This window comes from Lolium rigidum, chromosome 2 (assembly GCF_022539505.1).
Source record: "Lolium rigidum isolate FL_2022 chromosome 2, APGP_CSIRO_Lrig_0.1, whole genome shotgun sequence".
Taxonomy (NCBI): Eukaryota; Viridiplantae; Streptophyta; class Magnoliopsida; order Poales; family Poaceae; genus Lolium; species Lolium rigidum.
The window spans coordinates 58,512,788-58,526,566 of record NC_061509.1 but is presented as its reverse complement, the minus strand read 5'-3'; the positions used below and the strand labels follow the sequence as shown (position 1 = coordinate 58,526,566).

The 13,779-nt window shown below is 40.1% G+C and overlaps 1 protein-coding gene across 1 annotated transcript; it reads right to left on the bottom strand.

Moving 5' to 3' along the window:
- Positions 1 to 501: 501 nt before the first annotated feature.
- LOC124691795 (calcium-transporting ATPase 5, plasma membrane-type-like) lies at positions 502 to 12,515 on the bottom strand. Its single transcript, XM_047225066.1, has 34 exons — positions 12,309 to 12,515; positions 11,091 to 11,207; positions 10,944 to 11,001; positions 10,647 to 10,738; positions 10,430 to 10,561; positions 10,242 to 10,331; positions 9,958 to 10,027; positions 9,454 to 9,528; positions 9,287 to 9,369; positions 9,116 to 9,193; positions 8,962 to 9,033; positions 8,656 to 8,739; positions 8,466 to 8,548; positions 8,062 to 8,170; positions 7,932 to 7,987; positions 7,804 to 7,846; positions 7,625 to 7,708; positions 7,398 to 7,535; positions 6,904 to 6,969; positions 6,725 to 6,823; positions 5,780 to 5,890; positions 5,546 to 5,713; positions 5,357 to 5,416; positions 4,936 to 5,097; positions 4,010 to 4,126; positions 3,762 to 3,860; positions 3,541 to 3,678; positions 2,579 to 2,679; positions 2,119 to 2,164; positions 1,903 to 2,037; positions 1,348 to 1,455; positions 1,162 to 1,253; positions 866 to 960; positions 502 to 682 (listed from the first exon to the last, which is right to left on the bottom strand). Exons 1-34 carry the CDS (start codon positions 12,498 to 12,500, stop codon positions 654 to 656), a joined length of 3,282 nt encoding a protein of 1,093 aa, XP_047081022.1. The 5' UTR covers positions 12,501 to 12,515; the 3' UTR covers positions 502 to 653.
- Between the last annotated feature and the right edge of the window lie 1,264 nt (positions 12,516 to 13,779).

The following is a 13,779-nucleotide window of genomic DNA, read 5'->3' as shown; positions in this document are numbered from 1 at the left end:
ATACCTAGTCGTTTCATAGGATCTTTGCCCGATTAGTCTTTGCAACATTGAGAACAGGTTTGTACCCAGTCCTGAGCTCTGCGTTTCCGCTGCCTTACGAGCAAAATATGCTTGATCGTTGCTCTTACAAGGTAGTAGACAATAGTTGGAGTACAGAAGGTAGTTTAATAACGTCAGCACCAACTTAATGCACATTATGCAAGTTCAAGCTGCGACCACACATCAGTATTCCAGTATCACTCCAAAGAAATCCCAAACCAACTCTCCGCAAGGGCTTAGTTTGCTAGAACGAAATCCTAGAGGACTGGAACAAAAGAAAAGAAACCTAGGCGAAATGATATACACATCACTCTTGTCAAAAGGAAATTTGTTAGCTAACAAGCTTCCCAACTGGCAAGATCATTCTAACCCTGATGCACCATTTGTACAGTGTAGATGCCAAATTTCTAACATCTGTTAAGCTAGTGAAATAATGTCCTTTGTTCACATCGGAGCATCTCACTCACGTTGTCTTCAACCTCAGAGTATTCAATCAGGCTAAAAGCTACCGTGGTTAGAAGATATCAGTACTAAAATTTATGCCAGCACTTGTATGCATAAGCACTGGAATTCAGCGGCTGATGATTTTTGTCACTTGGAGAGATGTTCGGTCATCACACCGGTGGAGTTGGCCCTTCGTCAGCTGTATATTAAAATACAAACATGATTTAATATTGAGAAGGAAAAAATAGCTATTTTATCAAGCAGCGACAAAGGGGCCATAGCTTCTAGCCTTCTACACAGTTGCTAGATAACCAGATTCAGAAACGATGGTAGTTGCAGATGCAGCAGGTATTTTCAAAACTGAAACACCGTGTGTACCTACCTTGCTTCTTCCTTTTTGGCAAACACTTGAGGATCAAATCCTTCAACGGAGTCTGGGGAACTGGAATGAACTTCCCAACAAAAGCCAACGGCCAGCTGCATGAACATGCCAATGGTTAGCAAGCAAGCAGGCTAAAATCCAAAGTCTGTAGGATATCAACCCAAAACTAACCACCTGCTGTGTTGATTCAAGCTGCAAGCAAACTCATACTTGGGAAAAAAATAAATATATTATTTTCGAAAGCATTAGTTTTTTCTACAACACAAGCAGGTTCATATTGGGTACAAGGATCTCACCTGACAAAAGCAATACCGATAGAAACAAGCCAAAGCTCCCAGCTGAGTCTAACAGTTGATGTAAATTTCCCCAGGAACTCAATAATTATCACCTGAGCAAGATTTTTATGGACAGAAGTCAAATCCTAGATGCTCAAAGGTTGTCCATATTAACTCATACATTTGTGTTTTTCTATCATTTCATACCTGCAGCACAACAGTTACGCTCACAACGCCCAAAAAGAGATGGTTTCTTGAAACTCCTTCAAATATGTTGAGCTCTTCTGGTTTACGCGAATTGAACTCATTAAACACCTAATGGGAAAAATGAAATAGTTAAGCTTTGTCAAGTAGCAAGATGGTACATGCTGAAGGGAAGGGATTAGAAGGAAGATGAGAACATAGACTCGGACTACACAAGTACCCAACATTTGGGAGAAAGACTCCTTTATAGAGTTTGGACCCTAAACTACTTAAACAAATAGGGAGAAAATGCAGCAATCTGAAACAAAATGATGTTATCCCTGAATTACTCGTTGCTATAAAATATATTCAATCTTACTAAACCATTTCTAAACCAGCTGCTGGACCTACCGATGTGCGTCTTATTGTAGCATACAGTTAAGAAGCATGCTACTGTAAAGCTGTGGATGCGGCACATATTGGTCCAAATGGAGAAACAGTATTCAGATTCAACCATGAAGTTAGAGCCATGGTTCCTCATAAAGTAAGAGAAGATGGTTTAACAAGGTAGGATGTTACCTGACACAGGACAAATGTGTTGAATATAAATGAATTTTTGACTTTATTAGAGTGTTCAAAGGTATCTTGAGTCAAATGCAGAAGATTTCGGCCTCCAAAGTTAAGCGTCAGAAGAACAGCAACTTGATAGACAGCCTGTGATTACATAAGACCTGAGTAACTGACCCAGCCCAGTAAAACATTTAGTTGACAGACAACATCTAAAGAGACTTATACCTGAATGAACAAGTTTCTCCACATGATATTAGTCACAAGAGGTTCTCTGCATTACATGCACAAGAATGTTAGAAATGTTATAAGCATACACAACATTAGTGCTAATCAAAATTCTATAAATGCTTCCAAACAAGTTTACACATGAGAAGATCATTAAGTTCACCAAGATGCTTTCAAACAAGATGGTACCATTTTCACATCACTAATCCTATACATTGTTGGAGTAACTATTGGCTAAACTTTCTAGTTCTTCAAATGTGTGGGTCCCTCGTAAAATAGAAGGGTGCATTCAACTACCTTTATGCGGGGAAGAGAACGACGAGATTCACAGTTCTGCTTAGGATAGGTTCATGATATACAGATTTCAAATACTAAATGTTACCACAACAACAAAAAAATTACATATACAGAATCATAGCACACATATATTTTGTGTTGTTTCAAGAGGAAAAGGACAAACCTCCGTCCAACAGGTGTCCGCTTCATAAGTTGGTCCGTTGGTGGTTCAGTAGCCAATGCAAGCGCACCAAGTGTGTCCATTATGAGATTAACCCAGAGAAGCTGTGTCAACAGCATAAACAAGTAAGCATCTGGCCATATCAAATCAATACAAGTTCAATACATAAAGTTAATTTCTGTTCATTCACAATTTCCTACTAGCCCATGTCAACATTATTTTTCATAGTTGTCATCTTCAACATTATACGCAAGATACATATTGCAAAATTGATGGTTTAAACATGTTACTCTGAGAGAAAATATACCCTCAACAGATATCACATCCTATTGGTGCATACTCTCGATAAACTAGTACTACCTCTGACTCAAATTAGTTGTCACAGGTTCAATCAACCTAGACAGAACTTCACGATTGAGACAGACTGTGCTGAAGCTGCCGAGTTGATCAAGGGTTCCTCACCAAATGTCAGTTTATGCTTTTAAAATCAGTGTTATCCATGAATTATTACAGGAAAGAGATGTTAGTATAGCTAAGATTAGTCGTGGAATTAATGTAGTGAGCCACGAGCTAGCTAAGCTTAGCCGAGTTAGTGCTGGAACTGAATTCTGGCTGAGGGACTTCCCCCAGGAAGTTGCTGCAGCAGTTGCTGTTGATTGTAACTTGGCTCAAAGTTAATGAAATTTCTTTCCTCCGCAAAAAAAAAAAGTATTGTGGTGAACAAGCAGAGTTTAGTCCACAATAGTAGCAAAAACAGGAGTAAATAGACAAACACTGTGATCTTAATTATTTTGATAGCCACAATAATGATTCAAGAAACTGCAAGTGGATAAAACATTTAATGGCATCTAGATCCAAATATCTAGGAATATTCAGACATAGCTAGCGTTGGAACTATCGACATGTTAAATAATTTTAATCAGGCAATGATTCCAAGAAACGTAAATAATAATGTTCTGACAAACCTGAACAGCGTTTAGAGGAACATTGCCAGAGGAAATGGCCGCAACCACATTGATGATAAGAGCCGCAACATTTACAGTAAGCTGGAATTGAATAAACTTTTGGATATTGGCATAAACAGAACGACCCCAGCGGACCACCTAGAACATTAAACATGAACAGGATTAAGACACTGTATCACTTGTGGATCAGAAGATCATTAAGTTCACCAAGTAGGCCTAACCTTCACGACCGAAGCAAAATTATCATCCAGAATAATTATGTCTGAGCTCTCTTTAGCTACTTCTGTTCCTTGGATGCCCATAGAAAGACCAATATCTGCCTGAAAATATAAAGGACTGGTGTCAACTAAAAAATGTTTGTTGTACTAAGCTGTGCAGTACATGATCACATGTATGATCAGTCTTTGTATCCATTCAAAAATAATCACATGTCCTTTTATCCCTTCAGAGTACAAACTCGTGACCTTACCTCGTGCAATGCAGGGGCATCATTTGTCCCGTCACCAGTAACAGCAACAACATGGCCATTCTTCTTGAGTGCTTTTACAAGGAGAAGCTTATCATTCGGTGAGGATCTTCCCATCACCTGCAATGCATTTTTTTTTAGAAATCAGGCTAATCGGAACAATGCTAATAGCAAGAGCAAGTATATTGGACAAGATACATATGGACTCAAATAGACGGATGAAAGGAACATCTGCAATATCACATGAAATAGAGCACCAGAAATGTCGTAGCAAATTAGCTACCAAGCTAAAAGTGTAATCACAATAGTTTTGTATCGCCACATTAGTGGAACACAAATTGTATTGTTCTGTATTTTTCGTATATTTACAATAGTAAAAGGTAAGCATGGGACTGTCACAGAACATAGATATATACTAGTACATACAAGTGGCATAGGAGATCATTTGGAGAGATTACAGAATAATACAGATAAAAAGTGCACCACTGCACTCCCTATATCTTGCATGGATTTTTTTTATGTTCAGAAAGTTCTCGATATATTTCCCAACTTCATTCCCTATACTCCTAAAGCAAGGAGTTATTTGACTAAAATTTGCAAGCAAGTACTTTTAGTCAACATTATTTCCTAGGAATTTTAGATAACATTTAAATACTTGTAAATCAAGAATCATATGGAAAGTTAGATGCATTATATAGTGTGAATAATATAAAAAGGGAATTTGATCCTCCTTAAATGCTGCATGATTTCAGATATACCAGCCCTACGGTTTATGATCCATTTTTCCAAACAAACTATATTTGAAGACAAGATGCAAAACGATAATCTTTCAGAGTAATAAATGAACAAAAAGTACTCTCAGTAGGTTAGCTTATAAACTTGGGACAAATTTTAAAACTTTCGCAAGCACAAACAAATTATGGTCTTACAGATATCTTGTCGGCAACTGCCTCCCTTTCGGCTTCACTGTATGCACGGAAAACTCTTCCCTCTATTATGACTGGTGTAGAAGCCTGGGGGTCAGTGAGTATTCCACATTCAAGTGCTATTGCTCTAGCTGTCTGCAGATTGTCTCCAGTTACCATTCGTACCTACTCGTTCGAAAACTGCAGAAGTTAGTTTATAGTGATGACAAGAACTCCAACTATGCATGTGTACTGTGCCAACATTTAATGGTGTCAATAGTTGACAAATTTAAGGTGTCAATGGTATTACACACATTGTTAATACAATGTCAAATTACACACGAAATACAGATAGAAACATCATCGGAAGCAAATATGACTTGTATTGTTTCTATTCTAACAATTCTTTGTATCTTTCAGCAGCACATGAATTGAAAACACAAACCTTAACACCAGAATTGGTGCACAGCTCAACAGCATCTCTCACTCCAGGGCGACAAGGATCCTGCAAACGAACATGGATGGCTTAGCCACAAACAGAAATTTTATCAAAAATTAATCGTTATATTTTTTTTTTGCGAATAAAAATTAATCGTTATATGCAACATTATATTTGCACGTTTTGTCCATGTACCTTCATCCCCACAATTCCAATAAGAGTCAGGTCATTATCTGGCAACTGCCAGTTAATTCTTTGTTCCTCGCTTGGAATGTCCTTGGGATCAAGATTTCTATAAGCAAAAGCAACACAGCGAAGGCTTTGCTCGGCCATATCTTCTATGTATTTCTTGAATTGATTAGCCTGAAATATTAATGTTAGACAGGGAACTACATAATTAAATCTTAAAAAGTGTTCTAAGTGGTTTGCCTTATCAGGTGTCATTTCATGAATTGAGCCATCTACATCAAGCCAATTTGTACATAAGGCAAGAACTATTTCAGCAGCTCCTTTCCAGTGCACATGAACATCTGAATCTCTCTGGAAAAAGCACATGACAAAGTTCAGTATATGGTTGAAGACTGTATTGCAGAACAATAAACAACACTGTCAATCATCCAAACGAATGGCACTCTAGCTAAACCAAATTAATAACACAATCATGTCACAGTTAACACAAGGACAAACACGTTTCAGACTATTAAACTAAGTAAAGTATGCCAAGCCTGAGATGAAGTATTTCTGTATTTGTATGCCAGAGACTAATGTTGTTTCCATGTTAAATTAGACCCTGGAATGACCGCAGGAGCCTCTTTTGTACAGGAAAATAATTGCACTGGATGGCAGAATATTAGCACATAACAGAACCCCAAAATTATTCTTAGATATGTTTTAGAATTCAAACATAGGTGTTGAGCAAATAATTTTGTCAATCCACCTGGTCATTATTCTGTTCTACTGTCCTAAAATCAGAGCAACAGGTTATGGACCCACAGAGAATCGGCAAGCAGGATGGTTGAAAAAAAGGTAAAGAATCTGAAAATATAAATGCTATCATGAATTCTAGGTTGACAAGGTGAACTCAATTGCTATACCAGGATATGGGTAGAAAAGAAAAGGACATTTACACGACTAGCACACCCAATTAAAACATTTAAGCATGTAATCATCTTTGAGTCCCATTGGAGCGCTATCAAAGCCAAGCCCAGGACCAGTTCATCTCAATCAAAGTACATCTTTGCAACTCAGTGTGTGGACATATCTAGTGGAAACTCATTATCGGGAAAATATGACTATTCAAGAAGTAGCATGCCAGAACAAACTAATAATAAAGAAAATATAGAAGATACAGCTGAAAGTGAAACAAGAAATTACCCCAGTTACTGCAACACCGCCACGTTTTTTTTCTGAGTTGAATGGAGAGACATGAATGATAGCAGATTTCGATCGCTCCGCCGCAAATTTCATATGAAGCTAAAGGAAGCATCATTTGAATAAGCAAGAATATAGCCACCAAACCAAGAGTGGAAGTTTTAACACTTGAGGAATCTTACCTCAACACCCCACGAAAGGATAGCCTTCTCAGTTGGTGAGCCTGTTATCTCGACAGTGCTACCATCCTGATGAGTCAAGAATCAGTATGGTGTAGAAGGACAGATATCAATTACATCAATAGAAAAATGCACAGCCATAACTAGCAGTATTGACATCTGGGACCCTATTTTCGCTCAAAAGAAATAGCAATGGGGGCATTTTTAGTCAAAAAAATAGCAGGGACCCTATTTTTGGTCAAAAAATAGCAGCCTCCACTACATGTATGGAAGTGCATTTAATGTGAATTCTGGGTGTTCTCTTTTGAGAATAGCATAGGAACCTCTCAGAAAATAAGTGGAAATTCTTACACTACTTGAAATGCCAAATAAAAAGCAGCTAAATTTACTACAAAATTTAAATTCACAAAGATGATAGGGCCATACTTCATGTGATCATCTATGTAATCTAAACGCAGTGGTAAAAGGTGCCGAGTAGTGGAAACATGTGACATTACCTCTGGCTCGAAGACACTGCCTGAAGTATTCTGTGCAATTCCTTCAAGTACAAAAGAGGTAACTGTAGGTGACAGCTTCTCGGTAGAAGCCTGAGGCTGCAGCTCTATCCCCCCAACTATTGATCGCACCACAGTCATCTGCAGAAGTCACAGATAGTTAAATGGTCACAGAGGTAAAGCAATAAAGTGAAGAACCATTATGATGCAAAAAGACAAGAAAAACTAACCTGGTTGAGCGTTAATGTACCAGTCTTGTCACTACAAATTGTTGTAGCAGAACCCATCGTTTCACAAGCTGAAAGCCTTCTCACCTGAAATTGACATACAGATTCATGTGATAATAAAAAGAATAAATAATAAAGACACTGGTTTCGTAAAAAAAAAAGAGACTGCAAAAAATTTGTACCAAAGCTTTGTCTGCCATCATTTTCCTCATTGAATAAGCCAGGCTGAAAAATAATAATAATAAAATAGGTTGGAAAACCAAAACAAAGTTGAAATGATGAAGGAGACATTTGACTTGTATCAACTCACGTTAGTGTTACAGCCAACGGTAGTCCCTCAGGCACAGCCACGACAATAATAGTCACCTAAATGTTGTAATGTAAGAATGAGATAAGGAAAAGGGTGCTTAAGATGCACCAAATATTAAATCCTTACATACCGCAACAGTAAGTATCTTTATTGATCCAAATATAATAGATTTCACACTTGTTTGCCCCTTAACAAACTGAACGGTGCCATCTGGGTTTGTAGTATGTCCTGTAAAATATCTGGGAGTAAAGAAAAAGTTTATTAATATGTCCTGTAAGATATAGGGAACAATAGAAAGTTTCTAAGTACGCCCTGAAAGCTGATAGTATCTGTGAGCAAAGGAAAAAACTTCAAGTATGGACAGATATAGTGGATACAAGTGCGACATAGATCACTGCACTTAAGCATATAGAATAAGCATAGCAACTACAACACAGGTTTATACATTTGTGACTTTATTTCAGTTGTATGGAGTATGGACACATACATAATATAGAAGGTACGATATTCAAATAATGTGTGAATGAATCTTACCTTGCAAAAAGGACTACAAGAACCAGTGCAGCAACGACAAGCCCCACAATGCCTATGAATGTTGCTACTCCATTCAACCGCACCTTCAACAGAAACGAGAAGGCCATGAATTCAGAATCAGATTGCACATAGGTTGTTCAAAATAATTCACAATCAGATCATCAACAAAAGGATAAAAAAGAGGAAGAACCTGCAATGGGGTCTCTTCATTGTTGTCTTCTGAAATGCTAGCCATTAGTAAACCCCATTCAGTATTCAGACCAACTGCAGTTACCTGCAATTGAATAGCACAATTGCAAGTGGAATTATATCAAATAGGGTAAGGTTAAAGGTCAATTTTACTGCGCTCATAAAACAATTAATCTAGCTGACAGGTAAGCAATGCTCAAATCCAAAAGTGAATGAGCCTCAGTTGCCTCTCTTTATTCCTAGACATGCGATTTTCAAAACAGAAAAGAAAGAGAATGAGGCGAGAAGACAAGATATGATCACTCACCAACATGGTACCATAACCATCCGCTACTTTGCATCCTCCCATTAGAAAAGGTGACTTCTGATCCTTGAAAACCTAATCAAAGATCGAACGTTTACTACTTACTTTCCCCAGTCATATTGGACTCGTAGGAGTATAAAATCAAGAGAAATCTTACAATTTTGCTTTCCCCAGTCATACTGGACTCATCAATGGCAAGAGAATGGCCACTAATTAAAACACCGTCAGCTGGAACCTAAAAGGTGGTTTTTTATTTCGTTATAATATCAGGAATGCAAGCAACACAAACATAAGCTAAAGCAGACAGTATCTGTTTACTGCGTCCTACCTGATCACCAATTTTCAAAGCTACTACATCACCAACCACAAGGTCAAAGATTGAGACTTGAATCCTTCTACCGCCCGAATAACCTGTTCACCACAGCACAGTTGCAATACTATCAGAGGACTAAAAATGGCAAATAAATGGTGAACACTTTGATAGGTTAAGCTCACAAACCTCGACTTGGATATTTTGCTTCTCCTCATTGAGGTGTTGGAACTGCAACGACTGTTTGTAATCACTGACAGCTGAAATAATAAGACAAAAGGTATCTTTAGTCAGGTACAACTGGATTATTCCAACTGGACACCCTTTCATTGGGCGTAATGAGTAAATGGAGAAACGGTGAAGTTTAAAGAAATGATGTGTATGAGAAAACAATATAAAGATATGCTGGAAGGCCATATTTGACACTAGCTGAGGCACAAAATAAATGGCCTTTTATCCTTGTAAATACAATGTATGAAGATTGACCCTAGGATACTACTGAACAATAAAATTAAAAAAAGGTCTAGTGTTTATCTTTCAAAATTACAGTACAATCCCAGGTCTGGAAAAGTTTTAGGACCATTATTTCCCCCTTGCTGAAGTACAGTAATGATAATATTGCATCCATATTAAATATCACAAAATGTTAAACTATTTCAGAGTTGAATATGTGAGAGAAAACAGCATACCAGTAACAAATATCACAAGAAATACAGCAAATGCTATACTGGCGCCGTCGTACCATCCTTCTTTGATGCCCTAATGAAATTGTTAAAATTAGAACTAAAGAAAACATACTTTTAAAAGGGTTAATCCATACAGAAATCCGCAGTGAACCGTTGTTTGGAAGTTGATGGAATCAGATTTAAAACTCACAAGGGGAAAACATATATAGTCATTAAGCATCAGCTGACAGTAAGACAAAATACGAAAATGAGGAAATAGAGAAAAGTCAGGTGGACCAGGAGTTCACCTCTGTTGCGATGCCCAATGCTAGAGAAATGGCTGCAGCCACGATAAGGATAACCAATGTTAAGTCCTGGCAGGCCTCCCAGAGAAAAACCTGTTTTCATGACACAGAACACAGTAAGAAGGATTAATCACTGATACTGCAGCACATTCATTGGTACAATCACAAATTAAAGTAGTAAATAAACTTGCCCAAAAGCTTCTTCCTTTCTTGCGAGGATATCTGTTAGCTCCAAAAGCATTTGCCCTGCTTGACAAATCTGCTTCATCTCCATGGATTCCCTTCTCTGAGTTTGTTTTCAGTAAATTTAGGAGCCCTTTAACCTAATGTTCAAGAAGGATACCACATTAACTAATGATGCAGATGTTGGAAGATTCTAGCAAATTTGCAGGTAGGAATGGTACATACCCCACCATATTCTTGCAGAGTGGAATAGTTATGATCCCTTGTCAATGATGTAAGTTGCTCCTCTCCAATTCCAAAACCCCGTGGGAGAATTTCTGTGTAACAGAAACGTCAATGTAACAACATATTAACATAGACATATTTGAACAACTATTAACAAGGTGCGGGGCGGTCCTCAATTGAGTAGACAATTATTTCTTGACACAAGATGATCCTCACAGGGCTAAATTACACAGAATATAACCAAGACACTGACAGTATCCTATGTGTACAAAAACAAAATGAGTTTGGATCAATTACCTTGTAATTCTCTATCGCCATTCTGCTTTTCTCCTGCTTCCTTGAAAAGTAACGCAGCCTGATTGAATTCAAAACGAAAATATCAAAGAGGAACGATGTATGATGATAAAACATATATACTGCCGAAACAGAAGCTTTCATGTATACCCGTATGACTTGAGCATGAGCCCTAATTTTCCTCCTTATATGTTCTTTTTCTTCCTCTTTTTTCAAGTCAAGAGTGTATCTGAATCGCCGAGAAGCATTGAGCACAAGTGCAGCTTGCTGCCAATGGAACAAAACGATAACAGCAATGTGTAAAGTTAGGGAACTGACTATACTATCAGTTATGATTATATGTGCAGCAGCACTAGTAGAAATAGCGATGCAAATTTCGCATAAGTACACAAGTTCAAAATGCCCTAAGAAACATTCTAAACGATGCACAAACATATAACAGCAGTGTGTAAAATTAATGAACTGACTATACTATCAGTTATGATTGACTGTGAAGCAGCACTAGCAGAAGCAGTGGTGCAAATTTGGCATACGTAGACAAGTTCAATATGCCCTAAGAAGCATTCTAGACAATGCATGAACATATAAAGCATTTTACTTCCAAGGCGAGCCATGTGCGCGCAAAGCATCCATGAATTGGATAGTTAGGTAATCAGAATCGCATTGGTCACATTATGCAAGAACAGAGTATTTTACAATGCAACAACAATTTAGATTTGAAGGACTAGAATTCAGAGCAATCCATCTTTTACTGCTATGTGAACCATATGCTCCATCCCCAACAAAAGCTCTACTTCACAGGAATAAATAACGCCAACAAGGCAGGCCCTGATAATATAGGGATGCAACAGAATGTAAATCATGAAACGTAACTGGAATCAACAAATATTGCTTTCGGACTGTTTGAACGCAGCTTTTAGTAGGGAAGGGATGCAACAATCATGAAGACTTGAAAGTAGTAATTAATCTCACCACTCGCTGGATTGCGGATGCAGCAAGCCAAAGGGGCACATCAACGTTGGGGCATATGGCCAACTCTCTAGTAGTTAGGTCCATGATCCTTTGTGGAGCCATAATTTGGGCATAAATCAAGTGAAACTAGCTTGTCGCAATGAGTAAGGTCGACAGCATACACACCACCAGAGCAGAGTGGGTGTCAGCACAATAGGGTGTCAAAGGTAAACAACCAAAATTAAAGGAGAACCAACACCCGTCTAAACAAAAGGCAATCCAGACGAAATTAAACCACATTGCTCCGCCAAGCATAACAAGCACCCTGCAACCTCGGAACTAGTGTAGCGAGCGCTCAACGCAGCAGCAGGCAGGCAAGTTGGGTAGTAGTAGTAGTAGGGAATGCGGCGCACTCACCCTCCATCGCCTGAGCCGCTCGACGGGCGCCCGCTTGGCGGGGATGTCGAAGGGGTCGTCCCCGGGCCCGCGCACTTGGACTCCGAAGACGTCGTCGCAGCCGTCGTCGTCGGGCGGCGCCTCGTCGCGGCGGCGCACGTAGCGGCCCGGCGAGGCCTCGGGCGCCTGCACGCCGGCGCCGGCCCCAGGCATCCTCGGCTGTTGTTCAGGAGAGATGACACCTCGCAGCGCCGCGGCCGCCGCGCCCCCGATCTGCACCCGCATTGAACAGCAGCAGCGTCAGAGGAAACGGAATCCGAAACAAAATTAAAAGCAGAAACCCAACAACAAAAAACCCCAGTGCAGGCCCGTTCCCGGAGAAGCGAGCGGACGGAGCGGGCACCTCGAGGCGGGCGCCGCTGCGAGTGGGCCGGAGCTAGTCGGCGGCGGGGGCGGGGCGGGCCGCCGCGGCGGAGGAGAGGAGGGGGCGGGGCGGGGAGAGTGGAGTGCGGCGGAGGAAACGAAGCGGATTGGGGGCGGGGCGGGGCGCAGTTTCGGCGCTGCTTCCTCGCTTTGCCTGCCTTTTTCCCGCTTCACGCACTCGGATTGCTCCTTTTTGGCTTTGCGTTTGCGTGCCTTCCGGGGAAACGGATCCCTCCAAAAACGCGTTCCGGAACTAAAGCTTTTTTTGTGAGGAACCGTAACTAAAGCTTGGATGGGGCGTACAGAGCTGTCTCTTGTGAATACGAAAGCAGCTTCTGTTGGGTATGGCAGGCATAACAAAAGCATGGGAAGGGAACCTCTTTATACATGTCTGTGTACTAGTATATACTACTACACTAGCTGTTGATGGATCTGATCTGGATAGTCCAAACAGGTCGCTCTATAATAAGATTGTAAATACATCTACTACGGAAATTACAAAAAACGACGGTCAAGAAATTAGTATAGTAGGAAATATACTATAGTGGGTCGGGCTCGGACAGAAGGGCAGCGGGCGCCCGTATAAGTAGAGCCCGGCACTACCGTGTTGGGTGCTTGGGTCAGTTCAGTGGAGCGTGGTGTCACTCACTGACTACAGCGGGCGACTGTAGCACGAGAGGCTAACTTGGCGGCAGTGGAGTCGCGGTCGTACGTGGGTGACGCCACGCCCTCACGCGAGTTCCATGTTACGCGTTTTACCTCTTTCCCGTTCCTTTTTTTCCTGGCCATCAAGTCTAGTCTAGAAACAAAAGTACACGATTATTTATGCTAGCTAAGCCATCACTCCATCAGCAAGTTTGATCAGCACTGAAAGTGGGTCTTAACTCTTAACTTCACCAGAGTCTCAGCTCTCGTGACACATCTCCGGCAGCCATGTTAATTATTGGCCTTTCGGGTTTTTTAACGTGCGACGCGTACGTAATTAATTAAGCCGGGAAACATTAAACCGGTACTGGCCACCGATCACGACGCTTGCTGGCGTCAAAGAAAATCAATCGAAGACACGAAA

Coding starts and splice junctions, on each gene's coding strand:
- LOC124691795 (XM_047225066.1), bottom strand. CDS start 12,500: ATGCCTGGGGCCGGCGCCGGCGTGCAGGCGCCCGAGGCCTCGCCGGGC. Junction 11,002..11,090: donor CTCATGCTCAAGTCATACGG/GTATACATGAAA, acceptor GAATTCAATCAG/GCTGCGTTACTTTTCAAGGA. Junction 5,714..5,779: donor ATGAAATGACACCTGATAAG/GCAAACCACTTA, acceptor TTAATATTTCAG/GCTAATCAATTCAAGAAATA.